Source organism: Xenopus tropicalis, chromosome 9 (genome assembly GCF_000004195.4).
Source record: "Xenopus tropicalis strain Nigerian chromosome 9, UCB_Xtro_10.0, whole genome shotgun sequence".
Lineage (NCBI taxonomy): Eukaryota > Metazoa > Chordata > Amphibia > Anura > Pipidae > Xenopus > Xenopus tropicalis.
Window position 1 is genome coordinate 89,617,572 of NC_030685.2, and position 24,341 is coordinate 89,641,912.

The 24,341-nt window shown below is 54.0% G+C and overlaps 1 protein-coding gene across 1 annotated transcript in view; it reads right to left on the reverse strand.

The window, feature by feature from the left end:
- The window catches only part of itgb5 (integrin subunit beta 5), a gene marked incomplete in the record, with an annotated part of 87,981 nt that overhangs the window by 21,224 nt on the left and 42,416 nt on the right, over nucleotides 1-24,341 (reverse strand). The window contains 6 exon segments of the mRNA NM_001142232.1: nucleotides 19,568-19,578; nucleotides 19,580-19,588; nucleotides 19,590-19,605; nucleotides 19,608-19,625; nucleotides 19,628-19,735; nucleotides 20,056-20,171. Of these exon segments, the coding sequence (NP_001135704.1) occupies nucleotides 19,568-19,578; nucleotides 19,580-19,588; nucleotides 19,590-19,605; nucleotides 19,608-19,625; nucleotides 19,628-19,735; nucleotides 20,056-20,171 (278 nt within the window).

The following is a 24,341-nucleotide window of genomic DNA, read 5'->3' on the forward strand; positions in this document are numbered from 1 at the left end:
GCAGGAGTACAGACGGGGGCGAGTGGGTGGGGGTAACCAGCGGGTCAGCGGGTCAGACACAGGTAAAGGCACTAGGCACACAATGACTTTATGTGAATATGTCCTAGAAATGCAGAACGGTATTTTATGTTGACAGAAAGTGCAATACTCGGGACAGAGGGGTGCATTGTACAATGTAACTTGGATTAGGGAACAGGCTCGGGGAGAGGGCAAGAAGCCACAGAGACAGGCAGAAAGTACAGCCTTAATGAAATGGCAGGGGAATGATCGTTATGCCCTCCCAGCAACATCATGGGGCCCTTAAACTACAGTCCCACTGGGCCCCCAGCATTAGAGCAATGGTGTAATTAGAGTTACTGAGCCCCCCGAGATAGAGCAGTGGGGTATTGGTATCGTTACTGGGCCCCCGGCAGAATAGAGCAGTGGGGTATAGCGGTTACCGCTAGGGCCCCCAGCAGTTAGAGCGGTGGTGTAATTAGATGTTAGACCGGGCCCCCAGCATTAAGAGCAATGGTGTAATGTAGATGTTACCGGGCCCCCGCAGTAAGCGGTGTGTAATTAGATGTTACAGGGCCCCAGCAGATAGAGCAGTGGTAATTAGATGTTACCCGGCCCCCGCAGTGTAGAGGCAGTGGTGTATTAGATGTTACTGGGCCCCCAGCATTAAGGCATGGTGTAAATTAGCTGTTACTGGCCCCAGCAGATAGAGCAAGTGGTGTAAATTAGATGTTACGGGGCCTTCACCATGCGTTTAGAGCGGTGGTGTAATTAGATGTTATACCGGCCCCCCAGCAATTAGAGCAAGGTGTAATTAGATTGTACTGGCCCCCCAGGAATTAGAGCAGTGGGGTAATTAGATGTTACCGGGCCCAGCCGTTAGAGCCGGTGGTGTAATTTTAGATGTACGGCCCCCCCCCAGCAGATAGAGGCTGGGTAATTAGATGTTCGCCCCAGCAGTTAGATGTGGTGGTGTAATTAGATGTTACCGGGCCCCCAGCAATTAGAGCAATGGTGTAATGTAGATGTTAGGGGCCCCCCAGCAGATAGAGCAGTGGGGTAATTAGATGTTACGGGCCCACCAGCAATTAGAGCCAATGGTGTAATTAGATGTTTACCGGGCCTCCCGCAGTTAGAGCAGTGGGTAATTGATGTACGGCCCCAGCAATTAGAGCAATGGTGGTAATTAGATGTTACCGGCCTCCAGCAGATAGAGATGTGGGGTAATTAGATGTTACCGCCCCAGCAGTTAGAGGGTGGTGTAATCAGATGTTACCCGGCCCCCAACAGATTAGACAATGGTGTAATTAGATGTTACGGGCCCCCCAGCAATTAGAGCAATGGTTAATTAGATGTTACCGGCCCCAGCAATTAGAGCAATGGTGTAATTAGATGTTAACCCGGCCCCCCGCAATTGAGCAGTGGTGTAATTAGATATTAACTGGGCCCCCTTGTCTTGCCCCCCCGATTGTCATTGGGTGGTGGGGGCCCTGGTTATCCTTCTTCGGTGGGTTGGACATAACAGAACCTCTAGCAATTCTCATCAGCCCACTACTGACTAAACGTGCGGCACATACGGGGTTATGGGGCGCCAGCCTTGCCTGGTATATTGGCCACATATCTTGTATGGGACCCCAAGGTTTGGATGTTTGGCCCTTGGGGGGCCTTTTCGCTCCTCTAAGGTACCGGTCCAACTGGGCCCAATTGCAGCACCAAACTCCACTTGGGCTGGGGGTCCCATATGAAAAAGGGGGTGAGGCTGAGATACAGGTTTGTGGCAGCACCGCAATATACTTTCCTGTACTGAACCCAATTATATAAATCAGCACAGCAGAGACCCCATCTCCAGTCTCCCTTTCAGCAGCTCTATCTCAGATACCATTCCCCCCTGCATTACCGCTTTTGGCAAAAATAGAGTGAGCTACGGCTTCTCTCTGTCGCATATGATGCGTCGCGGGGCGCTAAGTGCTAAAGAGACGTCGATGACGTCAGTACGCGGCGCCGCTAGTTACACGTGTTCCTGGCGCAGATGAGGCCGCTCCGGGATGGGCTGCGGGGGAGAAGGAGCCGCTCCGGGACTGGGCTGCTGGGGAGAGGGAGCCGCTGCCGGGACTGGGCTGCGGGGGAGAGGGTAAGCCGCTCCCGGGACTGGGCGCGGGGGAGAGGAGCCGAACTCCGGACTGGGCTGCGGGGAGAGGGAAGCAAGTCCGGGCTGGGCCTGCGGGGGAGAGGAGCCGCTCCGGGACTTTGGCGGCGGGTGTACCGGGTTCAGGCGCTGGAAGTTCGGCCTTCGTGCTCAAGAGCGGGGCGTTCTTCCGTTTATTTCGCTCTCAGGGTGATCGTGTCGCACCGATCTGCTCAATCAGGGTACGGGGATTGCCCCCTAAATACCCCAGGTTTTTTTTTTTTTTTTTTTAAAACCCTGTATATTCTATTGCCCCCAGCCCTAAATACTCCGTGTAACCCCCTGTAACATTCTATCTCTTGCCCCAACCCCTAATACCCCAGTGGTTACCCTGTACATTTATTGCCCCCAACGCTAAATACCCCAGTGTTACGCTGTATCATTCTATGCTCCCAAGCTCTAAATACCCCCAGTGTTTACCTGTATATCTATTTGCCCCCAACCCTAAATACCCCCAGTGTTACCCTGTACATTCTATGCCCCTCAATCCTAAATACCCAGTGTTACCCTGTACATTCTATGCCCCCAAGCATTAAATACGCCCCAGTGTTACCTGTATATTCTATGCCCCCAACCCTAAATACCAGTGGTTTACCCCTGTACATTCTATGTGCCCCCCAAGCATCTAAATACCCGTGGTTACCCCTGTATATTCCTATTGCCCCAACCCCTAAATACCCCCAGTGTTTACCTTCCTGTACATTCTATTGCCCCCAACCCTAATACCCCAGTGTTACCCCTGTACATTCTATTGCCCCAGCCCGACTTAAATACCCCATGTTACACCTGTATATTCTATTGCCCCCAGCCCCCTAAATAACCCAGTGTTACCCTGTACTTCTATGCCCCCCCCCTAAATACCCCGTGTTACCCTGTAACATTCTATGCCCCCAACCCCCTAAATACCCCAATGTTACTCTGTACATTCTTATTGCCGCCCTAAATACCAGTGTTACCTGTAAATTCTTATTGCCCAACCCTAAATACCAGTGTTATCCCTGTACATTCTATTTGCCCCCAACCTCTAAATACCCCAGTGTTACCTCCTGTAATATTCTATTGCCCCCGCCCCCTAAATAGCCCCGCCAGTGTTACCCCTGTACATTCTATTGCCCCTAACCCCCTAAATACCCGTGTTCCCTGTAACATTCTATGCCCAACCCTAAATACCCCCAGTGTTTACCCTGTCAACATTCGATTTGCCCCAGCCCTAAATACGCCAGGTTACCGCCTGTACATTCTAGTTGCCCCACCCCTAATACCCCAGTGTTACCCCTGTACTTCCTATCCTCACCAAACAGTAAATACCAGTGTTTTACCATCTGTACATTTCTATTGTCCCAGCCCCCTAAATACCCAGTTTTTACCTGTACATATATGCCCCAACCCGTAAATACCCAGTGTTACCCTGTACATTCTATTGCCAGCCCTAAATACCCAGTGTTACCTGTACATTCTTATTGGCCGCCCAACTCGCTAAATACCCAGTGGTTACCCCTGTAACATTCTATTGCCCACGCTAAATACCCCCAGTGTTACCCTGTACATTCATTGCCCCCAGCCCCTAAATACCCCACTTGTTAGCCTGTACATTCTATTGCCCCCCAGCCCCCTATAATACCATCCAGTGTTACCCTGTACATTCTATTGGTTCGGTTTGCCCCTCTATAGTGGCAGATTGTGCTGTAACAGACAGCCGGAATGCGGGGTGCCTATACGTGGTTTGTGGGGTGCCCATACACAGCTCTGCCAATTGCACCATCATCTGCTCCAGCACAGCTGCCATGCTTGATTCCGCGAAAGGAAGCCAAGACTAATGGTGGGTATGGGCCGGGGTCCGGGGCGGGTGGGAGTGGGGGTATGGGCCGGGGTCCCCGGGGGGGATGGAGGGTATGGGCCGGGTCCCGGGCGGGTGGGAGTGGTATGGGCGGGGTCCCCGGGGGGAATGGAGGGGGTATGGGCCGGGGTCCGGGGCGGGTATGGGCTGGGGGCAGGTGGGAGTAGGTATGGCCGGGTCGGGCGGGTATGGGCCTGGGCAGGTGGGAGTGGTATGGCCGGGGTCCCGGGGCGGATGGGCTGGGGCAGGTGTGGAGTGGGCTGGGTCCCGGGGCGGGTGGGGGAGAGGTGAGGTAAGGGCCGGGGTCCCGGGCGGAGCTGGGGGAGGGGGTAACGGGTGGGAGCGGGAATGGGCCAGCGGCATCCGGGCAGGAGTGTGCCCGGGGCTGTATCCCGGAGCTCCGAGGATCGCCCTGGCATACGACTGGCTGTGTCCAGGCGGACAAGCGACTGGTGAGTGTAGGCATCCCGCCGGGCTGCAGACGCTGTGCTGGCCGACCACGGTAGTGAGTAGCGGATCCAGCGTCATGTGCAGGAGCTGTGGTCAGAGCAGAATGCAGGGAGCTGGCTTTCAGTGAGTAGGGATCCAAGCCGCCACTCTGGCAGGCAGAGTGTAGCCGCAGAGGCAGCACTGCTTTAGTGAGTAGGGATTGATGGGCCGCATGCTGGAGCAGAGCTGTGCAGGCAAACTGCTTTAGTGAGTAGGGACCGCCTCTGGGCAGGCTGTGCCAGGCAACTGCTTTTATTAGTCTGGGCAAGAGGTGCCATGCGCCTCTGGCAGAGCTGTGCGCAGGCACTGCTTAGTGAGTAGGGATCCGCCTCTGGCAGAGCCTGTGCCAGGCACTGCTTTAGCCGCCTCTTGTGCCAGTGAGGTAGTAGGATCCGCCTCTGGGCAGAGCTGTGCCAGGCACTGCATTAGTGAGTAGGATCCGCCTCTGGGCCAGAGCTGTGCCAGCAAACTGCATTATGAGTAGGGATCTGGCGGCTGTGCAGGCAACTGCTTTAAGGGGATCAGAGCTGTGCCAGGCAACTGCTTTAGTGAGTAGGGATCCGCCTCTGGGCAGAGCTGTGCAGGCAACTGCTTGTAGGAAGTAGGGATGCCCACCTCTGGGCAGAGCTGTGCCAGGCACTGCTTTAGTGGAGTAGGGATCCGCCTCTGGGCAGAGTGTGCAGGCAACTGCTTTAGGGAGTAGAGCTGGAGCTGCCAGCCTCTGGGCAGAGCTGTGCCAGGCAACTGCTTTAGTGAGTAGCGGATCCGCCTCTGGCAGAGCTTGTGCCAGGCACTGCTTTAGTGAGTAGGGAATCCAGCCTCTGAGAGCTGTGCCAACTGGCCACTGCATTAGTGCAACTGCTTTAGGGATCCGCCTCTGGGCAGAGCTGTGCCAGGCAACTGCTTAGGGAAGTAGGGACTCCGCCCGCTGGCAGAGCTGTGCCAGGCAACTGCTTTAGTGAGTAGGTGATCCGCCTCTGGGCAGAGCTGTGCCAGGCAACTGCTTTAGTGAGTAGGGATCACGCCTCTGGGCAGCGCTGTGCCAGGCAACTGCATTAGTGAGATAGGGACCGCCTCTGGGCAAGCCTGTGCCAGCAACTGCTTTAGTGAAGTAGGGATCCGCCCTGGGCGAGAGCTGTGCAGGCAACTGCTTTAGTGAGTAGGGATCCGCCTCGGGCAGAGCTTGTGCCCAGGCAAGCTGCATTAGTGAGTAGGGGAATCCGCTCTGGGCAGAGCTGTGCCAGGCAACTGCATTAGTGAGTAAGGGATCCGCCTCTGGGCAAGGCTGTGGGCCAGCAAACTGCCATTAGTGGAGTAAGGGATCCGCCTCTGGGCAGAGCTGTGCCACGGCAACCTGCACTTAGTGAGATATGGGATCGCCTCTGAGAGCGTGAGAGAACTGGCATTAGTGAGATGAGGGATCCGCCTCTGGGCAAGAGCTGTTGCCAGGCAACTGCTTTAGTGCGTAGGGATCCGCCTTCTGGTGCAGAAGCATGTGCCAATGGTGCAGTGCGACTGCTTTCGTAGGTAAGGGGATCCGCCTGCTCTGGCAAGCTGTGCCAGGCGACTGCTTTGAGTGAGTAGGGAATCCGCCTCTGGGCAGAGCTGTGCCAGGCGAGCGCTTTAGTGAGTAGGGAATCCAGCCTCTGGGCAGGCTGTGGCAGGCGAACTGCTTTAAGTGAGTAGGGATCCGCCCTCTGGGCAGAGCTGTGCCAGGCAAACTGCCTTTATGTGAGTAGCGGATCCGGCCTCTGGGCAGAGCTTGTGCCAGGCAACTGCATTAGTGAGTAGGGCATCCCGCCTCTGGGCAGAGCTGTGCCAGGCGACTGCTATTAGTGAGTAAGGCGATCCGCCTCTGGCAGAGCTGGTGGCCAGCAACTGGCTTTAGTGAGTAGGGACCCTGCCTCTGGGCAGAGCTGTGCCAGGCAACTGCTTTAGTGAGTAAGGGGACCCGCCTCTGGGCAGAGCTGTGCCAGGCAACTGCATTAGTGGTGAGTAGGGATCCGCCTCTGGGCAGAGCTGTGCAGGCAACTGCATTAGTGAGTAAGGATCTGCCTCTGGGCGAGGCTGTGCCAGGCAAACTGCTTTAGGGAGTAGGGATCCAACCTCTGGGCAGAGCTGGTGCCAGGCAACTGCTTAGTGAGTAGGAGATCGCCTCTGGGCAGAGCTGTGCCAGGCCAACTGCTTTTAGTGAGTAGGGGATCCGCTCTGGGCAGAGCTGTGCCAGGCAACTGTTTAGTGAGTAGGGATCCGCCTCTGGCCAGAGGCCTGTGGCCTGCAACTGCTTTAGGGAGTAGAGGACCCGCCTCTGGCAGAGCACGGGGAATGAATGCCCGGGGGGCACCACATAACCATAACGAGTTTTCCAATGTCTCTCCCGCAGGTGGCACCTATACTGAATCGTCTCGTGGGACCGATGTGGTGAATGCCCATGTTGTGGCCCGGCCCCGAGGTGGTGCACTAGGGGCTGCGGGAGCTGGCGCGGGCCAATAAACAGGGGTGCCTGCTGGATTGCAAGAGACTCGAGGTGTCTGAAGGGGTCCCCTGGCTACGGGGGATTTAGCACCAAGCAGCTGTAAGTGTCACATTATGGGAGGGGGCGGGGGAAACACATGGAGCAGCCGCCACTATGTCCCAGTAGTAACTCGCCCTGTTAGGTGGTCGGCACTTGATTATGAGTATCTGCTAAAATGGAAACCCCCCAGAGGCCTTTGTAACCCGCAGATGTGTCATTAATTATGAGCCCCTCCCCCACACTAGCATCGTGCAGGGAGGGGGCCCAAGCTGCAAGCAATGGATGTAAGGTGGCCACTCCCATTAACCCCCCGGCTTTCCTGTGCCCAGGTGGCAAAACATGGCAGAGCAAACACCGGGATTTCGTCATTGGCCTTCGTAATCGGGGCGGCAGAGTGGGCAAGAGACGCGCAGCGCTGGTGCCATTTGACCCCCGGGGTGGGCAAGGTCCAGGCCAGGGGGTAAGTACATCTTACAGTGCCGTCAGTAATTTGCCCCCAAGGTTCTTTGCCCCCTAATTCCAAAGTCACAAGGCCAATTAGTTGTCGCCCTTTCTCCCCTGCGCAGGAGAGATTGAGGCTCGCCACGATACCAAACCTCCGTATGAGGTCATTGTGATAAAGGCTCTGAATAGTCATCATTGTAAGGGCGGGGCATCTTGTCAGCCGCCATGCGGCTCGAGGTGGGCAAGAGTGTACAGGAAGCCGGGCTGGGAGGGCGTATCTCTCCGCCATAGCGAATGAGAAGCTGGAGAAGTTGACAGCCGCCCCTGGCGCCGGCGTTGTTTGGCTGATGGACAGTTGATAATCCATGAAAGGGGTTAAATTTTTGGCTGGAACATTCCGGGCCGCCAGTAAGGCACGTTGCAATCCGCGTTGTCTGGCGAAATGATTCCCATTACACAGCGGGTATGGGCTACCTCGGGCCCCATCAACAGAGCCAAGTGTGTACCCATAGACCAACGGGAAAATCACGCACTGGGCCCGATTGAAGATCTGGGTAACTTTAGTCGGGGGGCGCCCCATACACGGGGCAGATAAGCTGGCGAAAATCATGCTGGGCCCGCCGTATGGGCGCCCGGCACCTTCCCCCGTATGGGCGCCGAACCTGCCCCGTATGGGCGCCCGACCGCTGCCCCTATGGGGCGCCCGGGACTGCCCCCTGGTATGGGCACCATTAGCCACGCCCCATTTCCCAACACACAGCCGCCAAGTCAAGTAAAATCCAGGCCACTTCATTTGCATTGGCTCCGGTGCAGGAGGGGACTCTTCTGGATCTGCAGGGGTAAGGTGGCCATGTAACTGGCCCATGAAAGTTGGTTCAGTTCTGCTTTCAGGTTCTGGGAATAGACAGCGATGGGTTTCCAGCTCTCACATTCCAAATGGAGCTTCCTGTTATTCCTTCAACGGTTCTGTATCCTCCAAGCATCCAAAATAAATATCAGTTATCTTGTCTCATGTATCTGGGTCAGTACGCCCCTAGGCCAACTGTACTAATGCAGTGACGTGTTTATGGGTCAGTCCCCCTAAGGCCCAACTGTACTAATGCAGTGACGTGTTTATGGGTCCAGTCCCCCTAGGCCCAAACTTACTGAATGGCAGTGACCGTGTTTATGGGTCGGTTCCCCCCTAGGCCAAACTGTACTAATGGCACCGACCGTGTTTATGGGTCAGTCCCCCCTAGGTCCAAACTGTACTAATGGCAGTGACGTGTTTATGGGTCAGTCCCCCCTAGGCCCAAACTGTACTAATGGCCCGGGCGGTGGTTGTATGGGTCAGTGCGCACCCCTAGAGGCCCAAGCTGTACTAATGGCACGACGTGTTTTATGGGTCTATCCCGCCCTAGGCCCAACTGTAACTAATGGCACCGGACGTGTTTATGGGGATCAGTCCCACCCTAGGCCCAACTGTACTAAATGGCACCGACGTGTTTATGGGTCAGTCCCCCCTAGGCCCACAACTGTACTAATGGCAGTCCGACTGTGTTTATGGCAGTCCCCTAGGCCCAAACTGTACTAAAATGGCACCTGACGTGTTTTATGGGTCAGTCCCCCCTAGGCCCAAACTTGTCACTAATGCTACGACGTGTTTTGGGTCAGTCCCCTAGGCCAAAACTGTACTAATGGCCGACGTGTTTATGGTCAGTCCCCCCTAGGGCCCAAATGTACTAATGGTAAGTGATGCGGTTTATGGGTCAAGTCCCCCTAGGCCCAAACTTGTAACTAATGGCAGTGACGTGTTTTATGGGCGGTCCCCCCTAGGCCCAAACTGGTACTTAATGGCAACGACGTGTTTATGGGTCAGTCCCCTAGGCCCAAACTGTACAATGGTACGACGTGTTTATGGTCAGTCCCCCCTAAGGCCCACAACTGTACTAAATGGCACCAGACGTGTTTATAGGGTCGGTCCCCCTAGGCCCAAACTGTACTAATGGTACCCGACGTGTTTATGGGTCCAGTCCCCCTAGGCCCAAACTGTACTAAATGGTACCGACGTTTTTTATGGGGTCAGTCCCCCCTAGCCCAAACTGTACTAATGGCAACCCGACGTCGTTTATATGGGTCAGTCCCCGCCCTAGGCCCTAAACTGTACTATGGCACCCACGTTTTTTTATGGGGTCAGTCCCCCCTAGGCGCCAAACTGTACTAATGGCAGTGTTTATGGGTTCGAGTCCCCCCTAGCCAAAACTGTACTAAGTAACCAGACGTGTTTATGGGTCAGTCCCCCCTAGGCCCCAAAACTGTACTAATGGCAACCGACAGTGTTTTATGGGTCAGTCCCCCCCTAGGCCACTGTAACTAAATGGCAACTCACGTGTTTATGGGTCAGTCCCCCTAGGTCCAAAACTGTAACTAATGGCAAACGACGATGTTTATGGGTCGGGTCCCCCCGTAGGCCGCAAACTGTACTAATGGCACCCGACTCGTGTTTAATGGGTCAGTCCCCCTAGGCCCAAACTGTAACTAATGGCACAGACTGTGTTTATGGGCTCGGTCCCCTAGGCCAAAAACTGAACTAATGGCACCGGACGTGTTTATGGTGTCGGGTCCCCCTAGGCCCCAAACTGTACTAATGGCAACCCACGTGTTTATGGTCATCCCCGCTAGGCCAAAACTGTACTAATGGCAGTGACGTGTTTATGGGTCAGTCCCCCCTAGGCCCAAACTGTACTAATGGCACCCACGTGTTTATGTCAGTCCCCCCTTAGTGTCCCAACTGTACTATGGCACCGACGTGTTTTATGGGTCGGTCCCCCTAAGGCCAACTGTACTAATGGCAAGTGGAACGTGTTTAATTGCGGTCAGATCCCCCCTAGGTGCCCAAACTGTAACTAATGGCACCGACGTGTTTAATGGGTCAGTCCCCCCTAGGGCCAAACTGTACTAATGGCCGACGTGTTTATGGGGTCAGTCCCCCTAGGCCCAAACTGTACTAATGGCAACCGACGTGTTTATGGTCAGTCCCCCCTAGGCCCAAACTCGTACTAATGGTACCCGGACGTGTTTTGGGTCATCCCGCCCTAGGTCCGCAAACTGTACTAATGGCACGACGTGTTTAATTGGGTCAGTCCCTACCCTAGGCCCAAACTGGTACTAATGGCACCGACGGTTTATGGGTCAGTCCCCCTGGCCGCAAACTTACTAATGGTAGTGATGTGTTATGGGTCAGTCTCCCCTGGCCCAACTGTACTAATGGAACCGACGTGTTTATGGGTCGGTCCCCTAAGGCCCAAACTGTACTAATGGGCACTCCTCTCTGACCGTGTTTATGGTACGGTCCCCCTAGGCCCAAACCTGTACTAATGGCACCGATGACGTGTTTATGGGTCGGTCCCACCTAGCCCAAAACTGTAGCTAATGGCTAGGCACGACGTGTTTATGGGTCCGGTCCCCTTAGGCCCAAAACTGTACTAATGTTCCGGACGGTGTTTTTTATCGGTCACGTCCCCCCTAAGGCCCACTGTAACTATGGCACCGGCAGACGTGTTTATGGGGGTCCGGTCCCCCTAGGCCAAACCTGTACTATGCACAGACGTGTTTATGGGTCAGTCCCCCTAGGCCCAAACTGTACTAATGGCAACCGACGTGTTTATGGGTCAGTCCCCCCTTAGGCCCAAACTGTTACTAATGGCACTGACGTGTTTTATGGGTCGGTCCCCGCCTAGGCCAAAACTGTACTAATGGCAAAACCTGACGGTTGTTTATGGGTCCAGTCCCCCTAGGGCCCAAACTGTCTAATGGCAACCGACGTGTTTATGGGTCAGTCCCCCCTACAGGCCTAAACTGTATAAATGGTAGGTGAATGTGTTTATGGGTCAGACCCTAGGCCGCAAACTGTACTAATGGCACCGACGTGTTTTATGGTCAGTCCCCCTGGCCCAAACTGTACTAATGGTACTCGACGTGTTTATGGGTCAGTCCCCCTAGGCCCAAAGACTGTACTAATGGCACCCGACAGTGTTATGGGTCGGTCCCCCCTAGGCCCAAACTGTACTAATGGCAGTGACGTGGTTTATGGGTCAAGTCCCCCTAGGCCCAAAACTGTACTAAATGGCAGTGACGTGTTTATGGGTCAGTCCCCTAGGACCCAAACTGTACTATGGTAACCAGGAACGGACGTGTTTATGGTCCAGTCCCACTCAGGGCCAAACTGTACTAATGGCAGTGACGTGTTTATTGGTCAGTCCGCCCTAGGCCCAAACTGTACTAATGTACCGACGTGTTTTATGGTCGTTCCCCCCTAGCCCAAACTGTACTAATGGCAGTGACGTGTTTTATGGGTGGTCCCCCTTAGGCCAAAAACTGTAACTAATTGGCAGTGACGTGTTTTATTGGGTCAGTCCCCCCTTAGGCCTAACTGTACTAAATGGTATGATGTGTTTTATCGGGTCAGTCCCCCCTATGCCCAAAGCTGTTACTAATGGCCAGTGAGGTGTTTATTGGGTCCATCCCCCCAGGCCCATAACTGTACTAATGGCATGTGACGTGTTTAAATGGGTCAGTCCCCTAGCCCAAACTGAAACTAATGGTATCCGCCCCGACGTGTTATGGTCAGTCCCGCCCGCCTAGGCGCCAAACTGTACTATGCAGTGACGTGTTTATGGGTTCGGGTCCCCCTAGGCCCACTGTACTATTTGGCAGTGACGTGTTTATGGGTCAGTCCCCCCCTAGGCCCAAACTGTACTAATGGTAGTGATGTGTTTTTATGGGTCATCCCTCCCCCCATAGGCCCAAAACTGTACTAATGGCATCCGACAGTGGTTATAGGGTCGGGTTCCCCCTAGGCCTAAACTGTACTAATGGCACCGACGCTGTGTTTAATGGGTCAGTCCTCCCGCTAGGCCCAAACTGTACTAATGGTAGTGATGTGTTTATGGGTCGGTACCTATACCTTCCCCCTAGGCCCAAACTGTACTAATGGCATTGAGAGTGTTTATGGTCAGTCCCGCCCTAGGCCCAAAACTGTAACTAAATGCAGTGACGTGTTTATGGGTGCAAGTCCCCCCTAGGCCCAAACTGTACTAATGGTACAGACGTGTTTTATGGTCAGTCCCCCTAGGCCCAAACTGGTAACTAATGGAGTGACGTGTTTAGTGGTCGGTCCCCCTAGGCCCAAAACTGTACTAAAATGGCAGTGACGGTTTATGGGTCAGTCCCCCCTAGGCCCAAAACTGTACTATATGGTAGTGAATGTGTTTTTGGGTCCAGTCCTCCCCCTAGGGCCAAGACTGTACTAATGGCAAGGCGACGTTTATGGGTCCGGTCCCGACCCTAGGCTAACGGACTAATGGCAACCGGCTGGTGATCTGACGTGTTTAGGGTCGTCCCCCCTAGGCCCAAACTGACTAATGGTAGATGAATGTGTTTATGGGTCGGTACCCCCTAGGCCAACGTAATCTAATGGCAGGACGTTTTTAATGGTCGGTCCCCCTAAGGCCCAAACTGTACTAATGGCAGTGACGTGTTAATGGGCGGGCCCTAGGCCAACTGTACTATGGCAGTACCGTGTTTAGGTCGGGTCCTTTCTAGCCAAACTGTACTAATGGCAGTGCGTGTTTTGGGTCGGTCCCTAGGCCCAAACTGTACTAATGCAAGTGGACGTGTTTTTATGGGTCGGTGCTGGCCCCCCTAGGCCCAAACTGTACTATGTTGGCAGTGACGTGTTAAGGTCGGTCCCCCTAGGCCCAAACTGTTACTAATGGAAACGGACGTTTATGGGTCGGTCCCCCTAGGCCCAAACTGTAAACGTAATGGCAGTGACGTGTTCTATGGGTCGGTCCCCCTAGGCCCAAACTGTACGTAATGGCATGACGTGTTTATGGGGTCGGTCCCCTAGGCCCAAAACTGTAACTAATTGGGCAGTGAGTGTTTATGGGTCGGTCCCCCTAGGCCCAACTGTACTAATGGCCAGTGACGTGTTTAGTGGGTCGGTCCCCACTAGGCCAAACTGTCTAATGGCCAGTGACCGTGTTTATGGGTCGGTTCCCCCCTAGGCCCAAACTGTACTAATGGCAGTGACGTGTTTATGGGTCGGTCCCCTAAGGCCCAACTTGTACTAATGGCAGTGACGTGTTTATGTCAGTCCCCCCCCTAGGCCCAAACTGTACTAATGGCAGTCTGACGTGTTTATGGGTCAGTCCGCCTAAGGCCCAAACCGTACTTAAGGCTGACGTGTTTATGGGTCAGTCCCCCCTAGCTGGCCCACTGTACTAAATGGCAGTGACGTGTTTATGGTCATCCCCCTAGCCAACTGTACTAAATGTACCCGACGTGTTATGGTCAGTCCCCCTAGGCCAAACTGTACTAATGGCAAGTGACGTGGTTTAGTGGGGTCAGTCCCCGCCTAGGCCCAAACTGTACTAATGGTACCGACGTGTATTTTAGTGGGGTTCAGTCCCACCTCGGCCCAAACTGTACTAATGGTCGACGCGTGGTTTTATGGGTCAGTTCCCCCCTAGGCCCAAAACTGTACTAAATGGTAACCGCTGACGTGTTTATGGTCAGTCCCCCTAGGGGGGGAGGGAGTTTCATAAAGTGCTTAAAATACTGAGAACTGAATGGACAAAGCACTGGGGGGGCCCTTTTCTGCCACTTGGGGGCGCTCCTGGTTACACATTCATGATACTGCTATTTATTAAACATAGATTTCTCCTTCTGTAATAATGGAGCTTGCAGATACTGGCAGTGGAAGTAACTGCCTGATATAGTGACAACTAAAAGGAACATATTGTGGTAATAGCAGGAGTCAGGGAGGGGGGTGGGTACCTGCAGGGGCATTCCCAGCTATACATCCAGTACCAGTGCCCGCAGTAGCTGGGATTCCCGCAGCCCTGTCCGCTGGGAGTCGGTGCGCTACAGAAAGGTTATTGCACCCAAGTTGCCCGGAGCGCCGCTCCAGCTGATGTTTCCTTCCCCCCGGGGTGACAGGGAGACGCCCTGCATCTGGGTGAGCGTCATTCGGGCGGTCCTGGCGCGCGGTTGGGGGGTAATGGCAGAGAACGCTCCAAACCAGTTTCCTTCGTGGGGAAAAGAAATTAAAAGGGGAAACTCAAGTGTTATTTTAACAGCTCTGGAAGTGAGGTGGGAGGGCCCCGGCTTTGGGGCAGAATAAAGGGAATAAAAACCCAAATAATGGCAGTTAACTACTTGGCCTTTAGAGGGCATTTAAAGCTTCTTATGGGGAACGAGCTGCCTGTGACCCCCCCAAACCAACAGCCATTTGGCACGCAGCTGAAAATAGCAGCTGGGGGGGCAACTGGGACAGCGTAGCGGGTGTTGGCATGGGCAAGACTCCTTTTAGGGGGGCCAGACTACTGCTAAAGGGGCAAAGTTGGGGTATATGGGGGCCCCCCACTAATCTCTTTGGCCAGCCCCACCAGGGGATGTGAAGTCAGGTCAGCTCATGGATATAATTGAAAGGGTTAATGAATGAGGGGTGGGGGGTACCGCCCAGTAAAGCTGAGGGGCAGTTGTTGGGGGGGATTATTGGTCCAAGTGGAGTCGCCCTACGCCAGTGCATGATTGGGTCGGTTTCCGCGTTATTCACTTCCTTTGCTAACTCGTTAACTCCCAGAAATTACGGAGCTCCATATCCAGCGCTGCCTAAATTACCAACAACCCGACACATTGTGGCCCCGGAATGATTTTTTTTGTATCAACCAGACAATTTATCTTTACTGATACTTCCAGCTGCCACTAGGGGAGCGTGCAAGCAACGGAGGAGAAACCTGCTAAAATCTTGAATGCCGGCGTTTGCTGCAAAAGACTGTAATGACAATCGAAAGCCCCTCGGCAGGTTTATTCCCACCCTGTAGATAACAACGATCCCTGGAAGCTGTGGTGTGGCCTTGACCCTTCCCACGCTGGCCAAAAATGCTATCTGATTGGATACTGGGATCGGACAGTGTGAAGTGATTGGCCCCAGATACACTTGGGGGTGTGGATCCGGGGCTCATAGAGAAAGCCAAAAGAAACCCAATAGGCTGATTCTGGGCAGTGATCCAATTGCCTCACCAGCTTTTATTGCCCACCCAAGAGGCGAAATGGGTTTATCTTATTGCCGATGGCCGGTTAGTGGTACCAATTTGGGCACAATCTTTGGGGGGTGTGCCCTATTTCCTTCCTTGCGAAGTGATTGGGTTCCAGCCCCAGGGGGCGGGGAAGCTGAAGGGTGCTGGGAGTTTTTCTTACTGGATAAGAGATTCCATTGGTGCAATTGCCCCTTTTGTACTTCCCCTTTAATTTTACACCTCGAACAAGACAAAAACAAGGATTCTGATCTTTATTAATTTAAGGTTATTACAAAAGTTGCAAAAAGTCAAATCTTTTCTTATAACCCCCCCCCCCCCCCAGAACATAGCGTCCCGGGCAGTTCCCTTCATTCTACCCCCCAGGAAGTTTAAACCTCGGGGTCAGATAATGGGCTCGCGCTGGGGGAGGGGGCGTGGCTACCGAATTGTTAAAAATCTCTAGTATAAATCTAAAGGAAATTTTTGACAAAGTTTGGTCAAAAATTTATAGAAAATTGTTTATAAAATTTCCGCGACCAATGAGAATTCATTGTGCGGCTTTTTTGCTCCAATCCCACATCTGATCCAAATGGTTCTGTACCGAGCCCACAGGCGGGGGCTTAAACCAATGGTCCAGTTTTGGCTTCTCCCCGGGCACAGTTCCTCTCCATGAAGGGTTGCAGGGAGTTGGAGAGTGTAAAAGCTTCTGTGGATCAGCAGGTCCAGTCATTAGGCGGTATCAGCTGGTAAGCAGAAATGTTTGGCCGGTGCCTATTGGCTATTGGGCCAGGGGAGGAGAGGTGCCCCAGCGCGGGTCCCATATTTGTGCAATGCCTGAATCTCCCCCACTGGATCGAATTCTTCTATTGCCAAGAACCTCCCTGGGCCAGTCCCTATGTGTTCCGTTGTAGGACTTGCTCAGCCTGCTGTACATCTCATCCCGTTGTGCGTAGAGACCGCCGGCCGGTACATTGCGGGTTCGATGCCTGGGGAGACAAGGAGACCACTTATGGGCCCACAGTAATGGGAGTGAGTGGGTATTAGTTTCCCCTTTAAAGCTCAGATTCCGCTTCCCTATTCAGTCAGACCTTTCAATATGAGTAAAAGAGATGATTGGTCCAGTGGATCCCAAATCTCCACTGAATCAATATCTCCCCCCCATCTCATAAATGTCCCCCAACATCTCATACCCCCAACATCTCATACCCCCCCCCCATCCTCATATCTCCCCCCCATGCTCATATCTCCAACCCATCTCATAATCTCCAACCATCTCATATCTTCCCCCATCTTAATGTCCCCCAACATCATCAACCCCTCCCCACATTGATTGGATGTCTCATATTCCCCCCATCCGTCATATCTCCCCCCCATTCTCAATATCTCCCCCCCATCTCATATCTCCCTCCCCCATCTCAATATGTCCCCCCCATCTCAATATCTCCTCCCATAGCTCATATGTCCCCCCACATCCTACATATCTCTCCCCCCGCCACATCTCAATACCCCCCCCCATCTCATAACTCCTCCCCATTCTCATATCTCCCCCCCCACAATTGATCTCATATCTCCCCCCCATCTCATATCTCCCTCCCCATTCAATATGTCCCACATCTCATAATCTCCCCGGCCATCTCATATCTTCACCCCCCATCTCACCATTTTCATATCTCCCCCCACATCTCATATCTCTCCCCCCCACATTCATACTCCCCCCATCTCACGCATACTCAATATCTCCCCCGCATCCTCACCATCTCATACTCCCCCCCCCCCCCACATCTCATATCTCCCCCCACATCTCATATCTCCCCCCCCCCACAATCATATTCTCCCCAATCTCACATCTCAATCTCCCCCCCCCTCCAAAAAAAAAATCAAATAATCCCTCCCTCAATCTCCCCATCTCAATATCTCCCTCACATCTCCCCCCCATCCACCATCTCAATTATCCCCCCCCATCTCATATCTCTCCCCCCCCACATCCATATCTCCCCCCCATCTCACCATCTCATATCTCTCCCCCATCTCACCATCTCAATATCTCCCTACCCCCCACTCACCATCTCATATTCCCCCCCCACTCGATATCTCCCCCCCATCTCACATCTCCCCCCCCATCTCATATCACCCCCCATCTCACCATCTCAAATATCTCTCCCCCCATCTCATATCCTCCCCCCACCATCCTCTGGCCCATCTCATATCTCCCCCCTCTCAACCATCTCGATATCTCCCCTCTCATGAGTCTCCCCCCCCATTCACCATCTCATATCTCCCCCCATCTCATATCTCCCCCCCTCTCATATCTCCCCCCCCCATCTCACCATCTAAATCTCGCCCCTCTCCCATCTCATGAATCTCCCCCCCCATCTCATATCATCCCCCATCTCACGCATCTCATATCTCCCCCCATCTCATATCTCCCCCCCCCATCTCATTCTCCCCCCCATCTCAAATATCTCCCTCCCCCCCAGTCTCACCATCTCATATCTCCCCCCCCATCTCACCATCTCATATCTCCCCCCCATCTCATATCTCCCTCCCTCCCCATCTCACGCATCTCATATCTCCCCCCCACTCCATCTCATATCTCCGCCCCCCATCTTCACATCTCATATCTCCCCCCCATCTCATATCTCCGCCCCCCCCATCTCAACCACTCATATCTCCCCCATCTGTCATCCAATCTCAATCTCCCCCCCCATCTCATAATCTCCCCCCTCCATCTCATATTCCCCCCATCTTCTACTCCCCCCATCTTCACATCTCATATCTCCCCCCACCCATCTCACCATCTCATAATCTCCCCCCCCAATCCACATCCTCATAATTCCCCCCCCCATTCACGCATCTCATATCTCCTCCCCATCTCCCATCTCATATCTCGCCCCCATCTCACCCATCTCAATATCGTCCCCCCCCATCTCACCATCTCATATCTCCCCCCCCATCTCACCACTCTCATATCTCCCCCCCCCATCTCACCATCTCATATCTCCCTCTCCCCCCCACCAGCCATCTCATATCTCCCCCGCCCCCATCTCTATCTCCCTCCCCCCCCATCTCACCATCTCATATCTCCCCCCCCCATCTCATATCTCCCCCCCATCTCAACACTCTCATATCCCCCCCCCCCATCTCACCATCTCATATCTCCCCCCTCCATCTCACCATCTCATATCTCCTCCCTTGCATCTCACCATCTCATATCTCCCCCCCATCCTCAATCTCCCCCCCCCATCTTCATATCTCCCCCCCCATCTCACCCATTACCTCATATCTCCCCCACCCCATCTCAACCATCTCATATTCCCTCCCGCCTCCCATCTCACATCTCATATCTCCCCCCCCCCCATTCATATCTCCCCCCCCATCTTCACCATCTCATAATCTCCCTCCCTCCCCCATCTCACCTCTCATATCTCCCCCCCCATCTTCATATCTCCCCCCCCATCTCACACGCATCTCATATCTCCTCCACCCCCCATCTCACCATCTCAATATCTCCCCCCCCATCTCACACATCTCCATATCTCCCCCCCCATCTCACCATCTGCATTAATCTCCCTCCCCCCCTCTCAGCCCATCATCATATCTCCCCCCACATCTCATTATTCCCTCCCCCCCCATCTCACTCTCATATCTCCCCCCCCATCTCATATCTCCCCCGCCACCACTCACCATCTCATATCTCCCCCCCATCATCACCATCTCATATTCCCCCCCCAATCTCACCACTCATATCTCCCCCCCATCTACCATCTCATATTCCCCTCCCCCCCATCTCACCATCTCATATCTCCCCCCCCCCATCTCTTTCCCCCCACCCATCTCACCATCTCATATCTCCCCCCCCAATCTCACCATCTCACATATCTCCTCCCCCCCATCTCACCATCTCATATCTCCCTCCCCCCCGCCATTACTCCTAACTCTCCCCCCCATTTCACCATCTATATTCCCTCCCCATCTCACCAATGCCTCATATCTTCCCCCCCCCCATCTCATATCTCCCGACCCCCCCCCATTCTCACCATCTCATATCTTGGCCCTCGATGCGCTCGCTCTGAAACTGGAGAATTCCCGCCGGTCTGAATGGTAACGAGCAGCTTCCATACGGCCAATAGGACGAGGCCAATCAGCAGGATGCTCCCCACTACGGCCAGCAGCACGGTCAGGGTATCGGGGGCACTGGCACATTCTGTGGGGGGAATCCAAGGGCATGCTGGGTAAATCCCAGTCTGGAGGAACAGTATGTCATGTGGGGCCCCCAGCTGAACTCTGTTTTCTTTATTTGCATTTCCCTTTAAGGGGCCCCTGTAATGCTGGGGGGGCCCACAGCTAATTGGCTCCACCCTAATTAGGGCTCAGCCATTGGTTATTGGCAGAAATGTGCAATTCCTGGGGGGATCATTAATTTGATAATTTGGGGTGAAGGGAATTAAAATCCTCCCCACGCAAATTGTTTATCAGTGGAAAATGAACCCCTAAAACCAAACCCGGTGGACCCACATCAAACCGCCGGTTCCTTCAGGACCCTCAGGACGGATCTGCCGCTCTCCTCCGAGTAAGTGAATCTCATGACGCAGTCGCTCTCTGTCTTGTAAATACACACGGCCGCCTCCGGATTGTCAGTGTCTGGGGCGAGAGGGACGCACAATTAGCCCCTCCCACTTACACCAGTCTCACCTGTTACCCCCAGTATCTCCCAGTGACCCCCACGATCTTCTAGTTTCCCGGTACCCATGTGACTGTCTCTGCTTCCTGTGCACGGGGGAGTGTATTTCCTGGTACTTCTTGTGACTGTCTCTGCTTCCTTTGCAGGGAGTCATTTCCCGTACCCATTGTGACTGTCTCTCCTTCCCTGTGCACGGGGGAGTTGTATTTCGTATCATGTGACTGTCTCTGGCTTCCTTTGACGGGGGAGTGTATTTCCTGGTACCCCCATGTTGACTGTCTCTGCTTCCTTTGCAAGGGGGAGTGTCTTCCTGGTACCAGCCATGTGACTGTCTTCTGCTTCCTTTGCACGGGGAGTGTATTTCCTGGTACCCATGGACTGTCTCTGCTTTTCTTTGCACGGGGGAGTGGTATTTCCCTGGTACCATGTGACTGTTCTACTCCTTTGCACGGGGGAGTGTATTTCCTGGTAACCCATGTGGACTGTCTTGCCTTCATTTGGCACGGGGGAGTGTATTTTCCTGGTACCGCGTTGACTGCTCTGCTTCCTTTGCACGGGGGAAGTGTATTTCCTGGTACCTCCATGTGACTGTCTCTGCTTCCTTGCACGGGGAGTGTATTTCCTGGTACCCAATGTTGACTGTCTCTGCTTCCTTTGCAGCACGGGGGAGTGTATTTCCCGGTACCCATGTGACTGTCTCTGCTTCCTTTGCATAACGGGGGAGTGTATTTCTGTTACCCGTGTGGACTGTCTCTGCTATCCTGTCACGGGGGGTGTATTTCCGTACCCGTTGGTGACTGGTCCTGATCTGCTCCTTTGCACGGGGGAGGTGTATTTCCCGGTACCCATGTGACTGTCTCTGCTTTCTTTGCACGGGGGAAGTGTATTTCCTGGTACCGTGTTGACTGTCTCTGCTTTCCTTTGCACGGGGCCGTGTATTTCCTGGTACCCATGTGACTGTCCTCTGCTTCTTTGCACGGGGAGTGCATTTCCGCGGTACCATGTGACTGTCCCTCTCCTTCCTGTGCTCGGGGGATGTATTTTCCCGGTACTCATGTGACTGTCTCTGCTTCTTTGCACCGGGGGAGTGTATTTCCTGGTACGCATGTGACTGTCTCTGCTTCCTTGCACGGGGGGAGTTTGTATTTCCCTGTACCGTCATACACACACACTCCTTTGCACGGGGAGTGTATTTCCTGTACCCATGTGACCTGTCCTCTGCTTCCTTTGCACGGGGAGTGTATTTCCTGGTACCCCCTTCATGTGACTGTCTCTGCTTCCTTTGCACGGGGGAGTGTATTTCCCTGGTACCCATGTGACATGTCTGTGACTTCATTTTGCACGGGGGAGTGTATTTCCTGGTACCCGTGTGACTGTCTTGCTTCCTTTGCACGGGGGAGTGTATTTCCTGGTACCCATGAGTTGACCTTGTCCTGCCTTCCTTTGGCACGGGGGAGTGTAATTCCTGGTACCCATTGACTGTCTCTGCTTGCCTTTGCACGGGGGAGTGGTAATTTCCCGGTACCATGGTGATGTCTTCTGCTTCTTTCCTTGCACGGGGGAGTGGTAAAATTTCCTGGTACCGTGTGACTGTCTCTGCTTCTGTTGCACGGGGGAGTGTATTTCCCGTACCGCCGTGTGAACTGTCCTGCTTCCTTGCACGGGGGATGTGTATTTCCCGTACCCATGTGACTTCCTCTGCTTCCTTTGCACGGGGGAGTGTATTTCCTTGGTACCGACATGTGACTGTCCTCTGCTTCCTTTGCCGGGGAGTGTATTCCGTACCCAATGTGACTGGTCTCTGCTTCCTTTCACGGGGAGTGGTATTTCCTGGTTACCGTTGACTGTTCTCTGGCTTTCCTTGCAACGGGGGGAGTGTATTTCCTGGTACGACACATGTGACTGTCTCTGCTTCCCTGTGCATGGGGGAGTGTATTGTTCCCTGGTCTCATCTGCGTGTGACTGTCCTCTGCTTCCTGTGCACGGGGGAGTGTATTCTGGTACCCATGTGACTGTCTCGCTTCCTGTGCATGGGGGAAGTGTAATTTCTGGTACCATTATGTGACTGTCTCTGCTTCCTTTGCACGGGGGAGTGTATTTCCCGGTACCCATGTCTGTCTCTGCTTCCTTTGCACGGGGGAGTGTATTTCCGGTACAGCATAGTGCTGTGTCTGCTTCCTTGCACGGGGGATGTATTTCCTGGTTACCATGTGACTGTCTCTGCTTCCTTTGCACGAGGGGGAGTGGTATTTCCTGGTACCCGTGTAGACTGTCCTGCTTCCTGTGCACGGGGAGTGTATTTCCTGGTCCTGCTCATGTGACTGTCTCTGCTTCCTGTGGCACGGGCGGGAAGTGTATTTCCCTGGACCCGTGTGACTGCTCTCTGCTTCCTGTGCACGGGGGGAGGTATTCCCTGCGTACCGCTGTGACTGTCTCTGCTTCTGTGCATGGGGGAGTGTATTTTCTGGTCTCTGCGTGTTGACTGTCTCTGCTTTCATGTCACGGGGGGAGTCGTAATTTCCTGGTACCCATGGATCTGGTCTCTGCTTCCTTTTGCACGGGAGTGTTTTCCCGGTACCCCATGTGACTGGTCTTCTGCTTCCTGTGCACGGGGGGAGTGTATTTCCTGGGTACCCATGTGACTGTCTCTGCTTCCTGTGCATGGGGGAGTGTATTTCCTGGTACCGCATGTGACTGTCTCTGCTTCCTTTGGCACGGGGGAGTGTATTTCCCGGTACTCCCCCCCATGTGAATGTCTCTGCTTCCTTTGGCAGGGGAGTGTATTTCCCGGTACAAAAAACATGTACGGGTCCCTCTGCTTTTCCTTTGGCACGGGGGAGTGGTATTTCCTGGTACCCCATGGGTGAACTGTCTCTGCTTCCTGTGCACGGGGGGAGTGTATTTCCTGGTAGCCTCCCGCGTTGTGACTGCCTCCCTGCTTCCTGTGCACGGGGGTAGTGTATTTCCCGTACCCATGTGACTGTCTCTGCTTTCCTGTGGGCACGGGGGAGTGTAAATTTTCCTGGTAACCAATCCCGTGTGAATGTCTCCTGCTTTCCTGTGCACGGGGGGGAAGTGTATTTCCTGGTACCCATGTGCTGTCTCTGCTTCCTGTGCATGGGGGGAGTGGTATTTTCCTGGTCTCTGCGTGTGACTGTCTCTGCTTCCTGTGCACGGGGGGAGTGTATTCACTGGTACCCCATGTTGACTGTCCTCTGCTCCTTTGCACGGGGGAGTGGTATTTCCGGTACCCATGTGACTGTCCTCTGCTTCCTGTGCAACGGGGGAGTGTTCTCCTGGTAACCGCATGTGACTGTCATCTGCTTCCTGTGCATGGGGAGTGTATTTCCTGGTACCTCATGTGACTGTCCTCTGCCTTCCTTGCAGCAGGGGGAGTTTATTTCCCGGTACCCATGTGAGACTGTCCTCTGCTTCCTTGCACGGGGAAGTGTATTTTCCTGGTAACCCCATGTGTGACTGTCCTCTGCTTCCGCTGTCACGGGGGAGTGTATTTCCTGTACCCAATCGTGATGTCTCTGCTTCCTGTGCAACGGGGGAGTTAGTTTCAATATAAATATAAATGAAGCCCCTTTTCCTGCCGGGGGGGGGGGGGTATTACCCAGGGTTCCCCTGTTTATGGGTTGCAGACTGGGGAACATTGGGAAGCATAAGAAACATGGGGAAGCGCAGAGGAACCACAACCCGACATTGGTACTGTTTGAATTCTATGGGAACCAGAACCTTTACGCCAGGGAAACCCACAGCGCTGTAATTAGCAACGACATGAGAGAGGGGAATTATGGGTCGCGGCAGCCGACATCAAGTAATGGATTCACTGCACCTGGGTTGTTTCCCTGAGGTACCGGCCCAGTCTGGGAGTCACTATCCCTGGGAAAAGGGGAGACACCGATACAGACCAGCACCCCAATCCTTCCTGCAGCCCCCCACACTCTCCCAGTGCAGCTACATGGGGGGGGTCTCCTTTTCTCCCCATAAACATCTGGGTCACATCAGAATAGGGGGGCCTCAGTGGGACCCCCATCCCTGCAACACGCCAGCTCCCCCCCCCCCCCCCTCCCCCCCAACAGGGGCCGTGCATTTATACAGAAGAGCAGGTAGGAGGGAGCAAG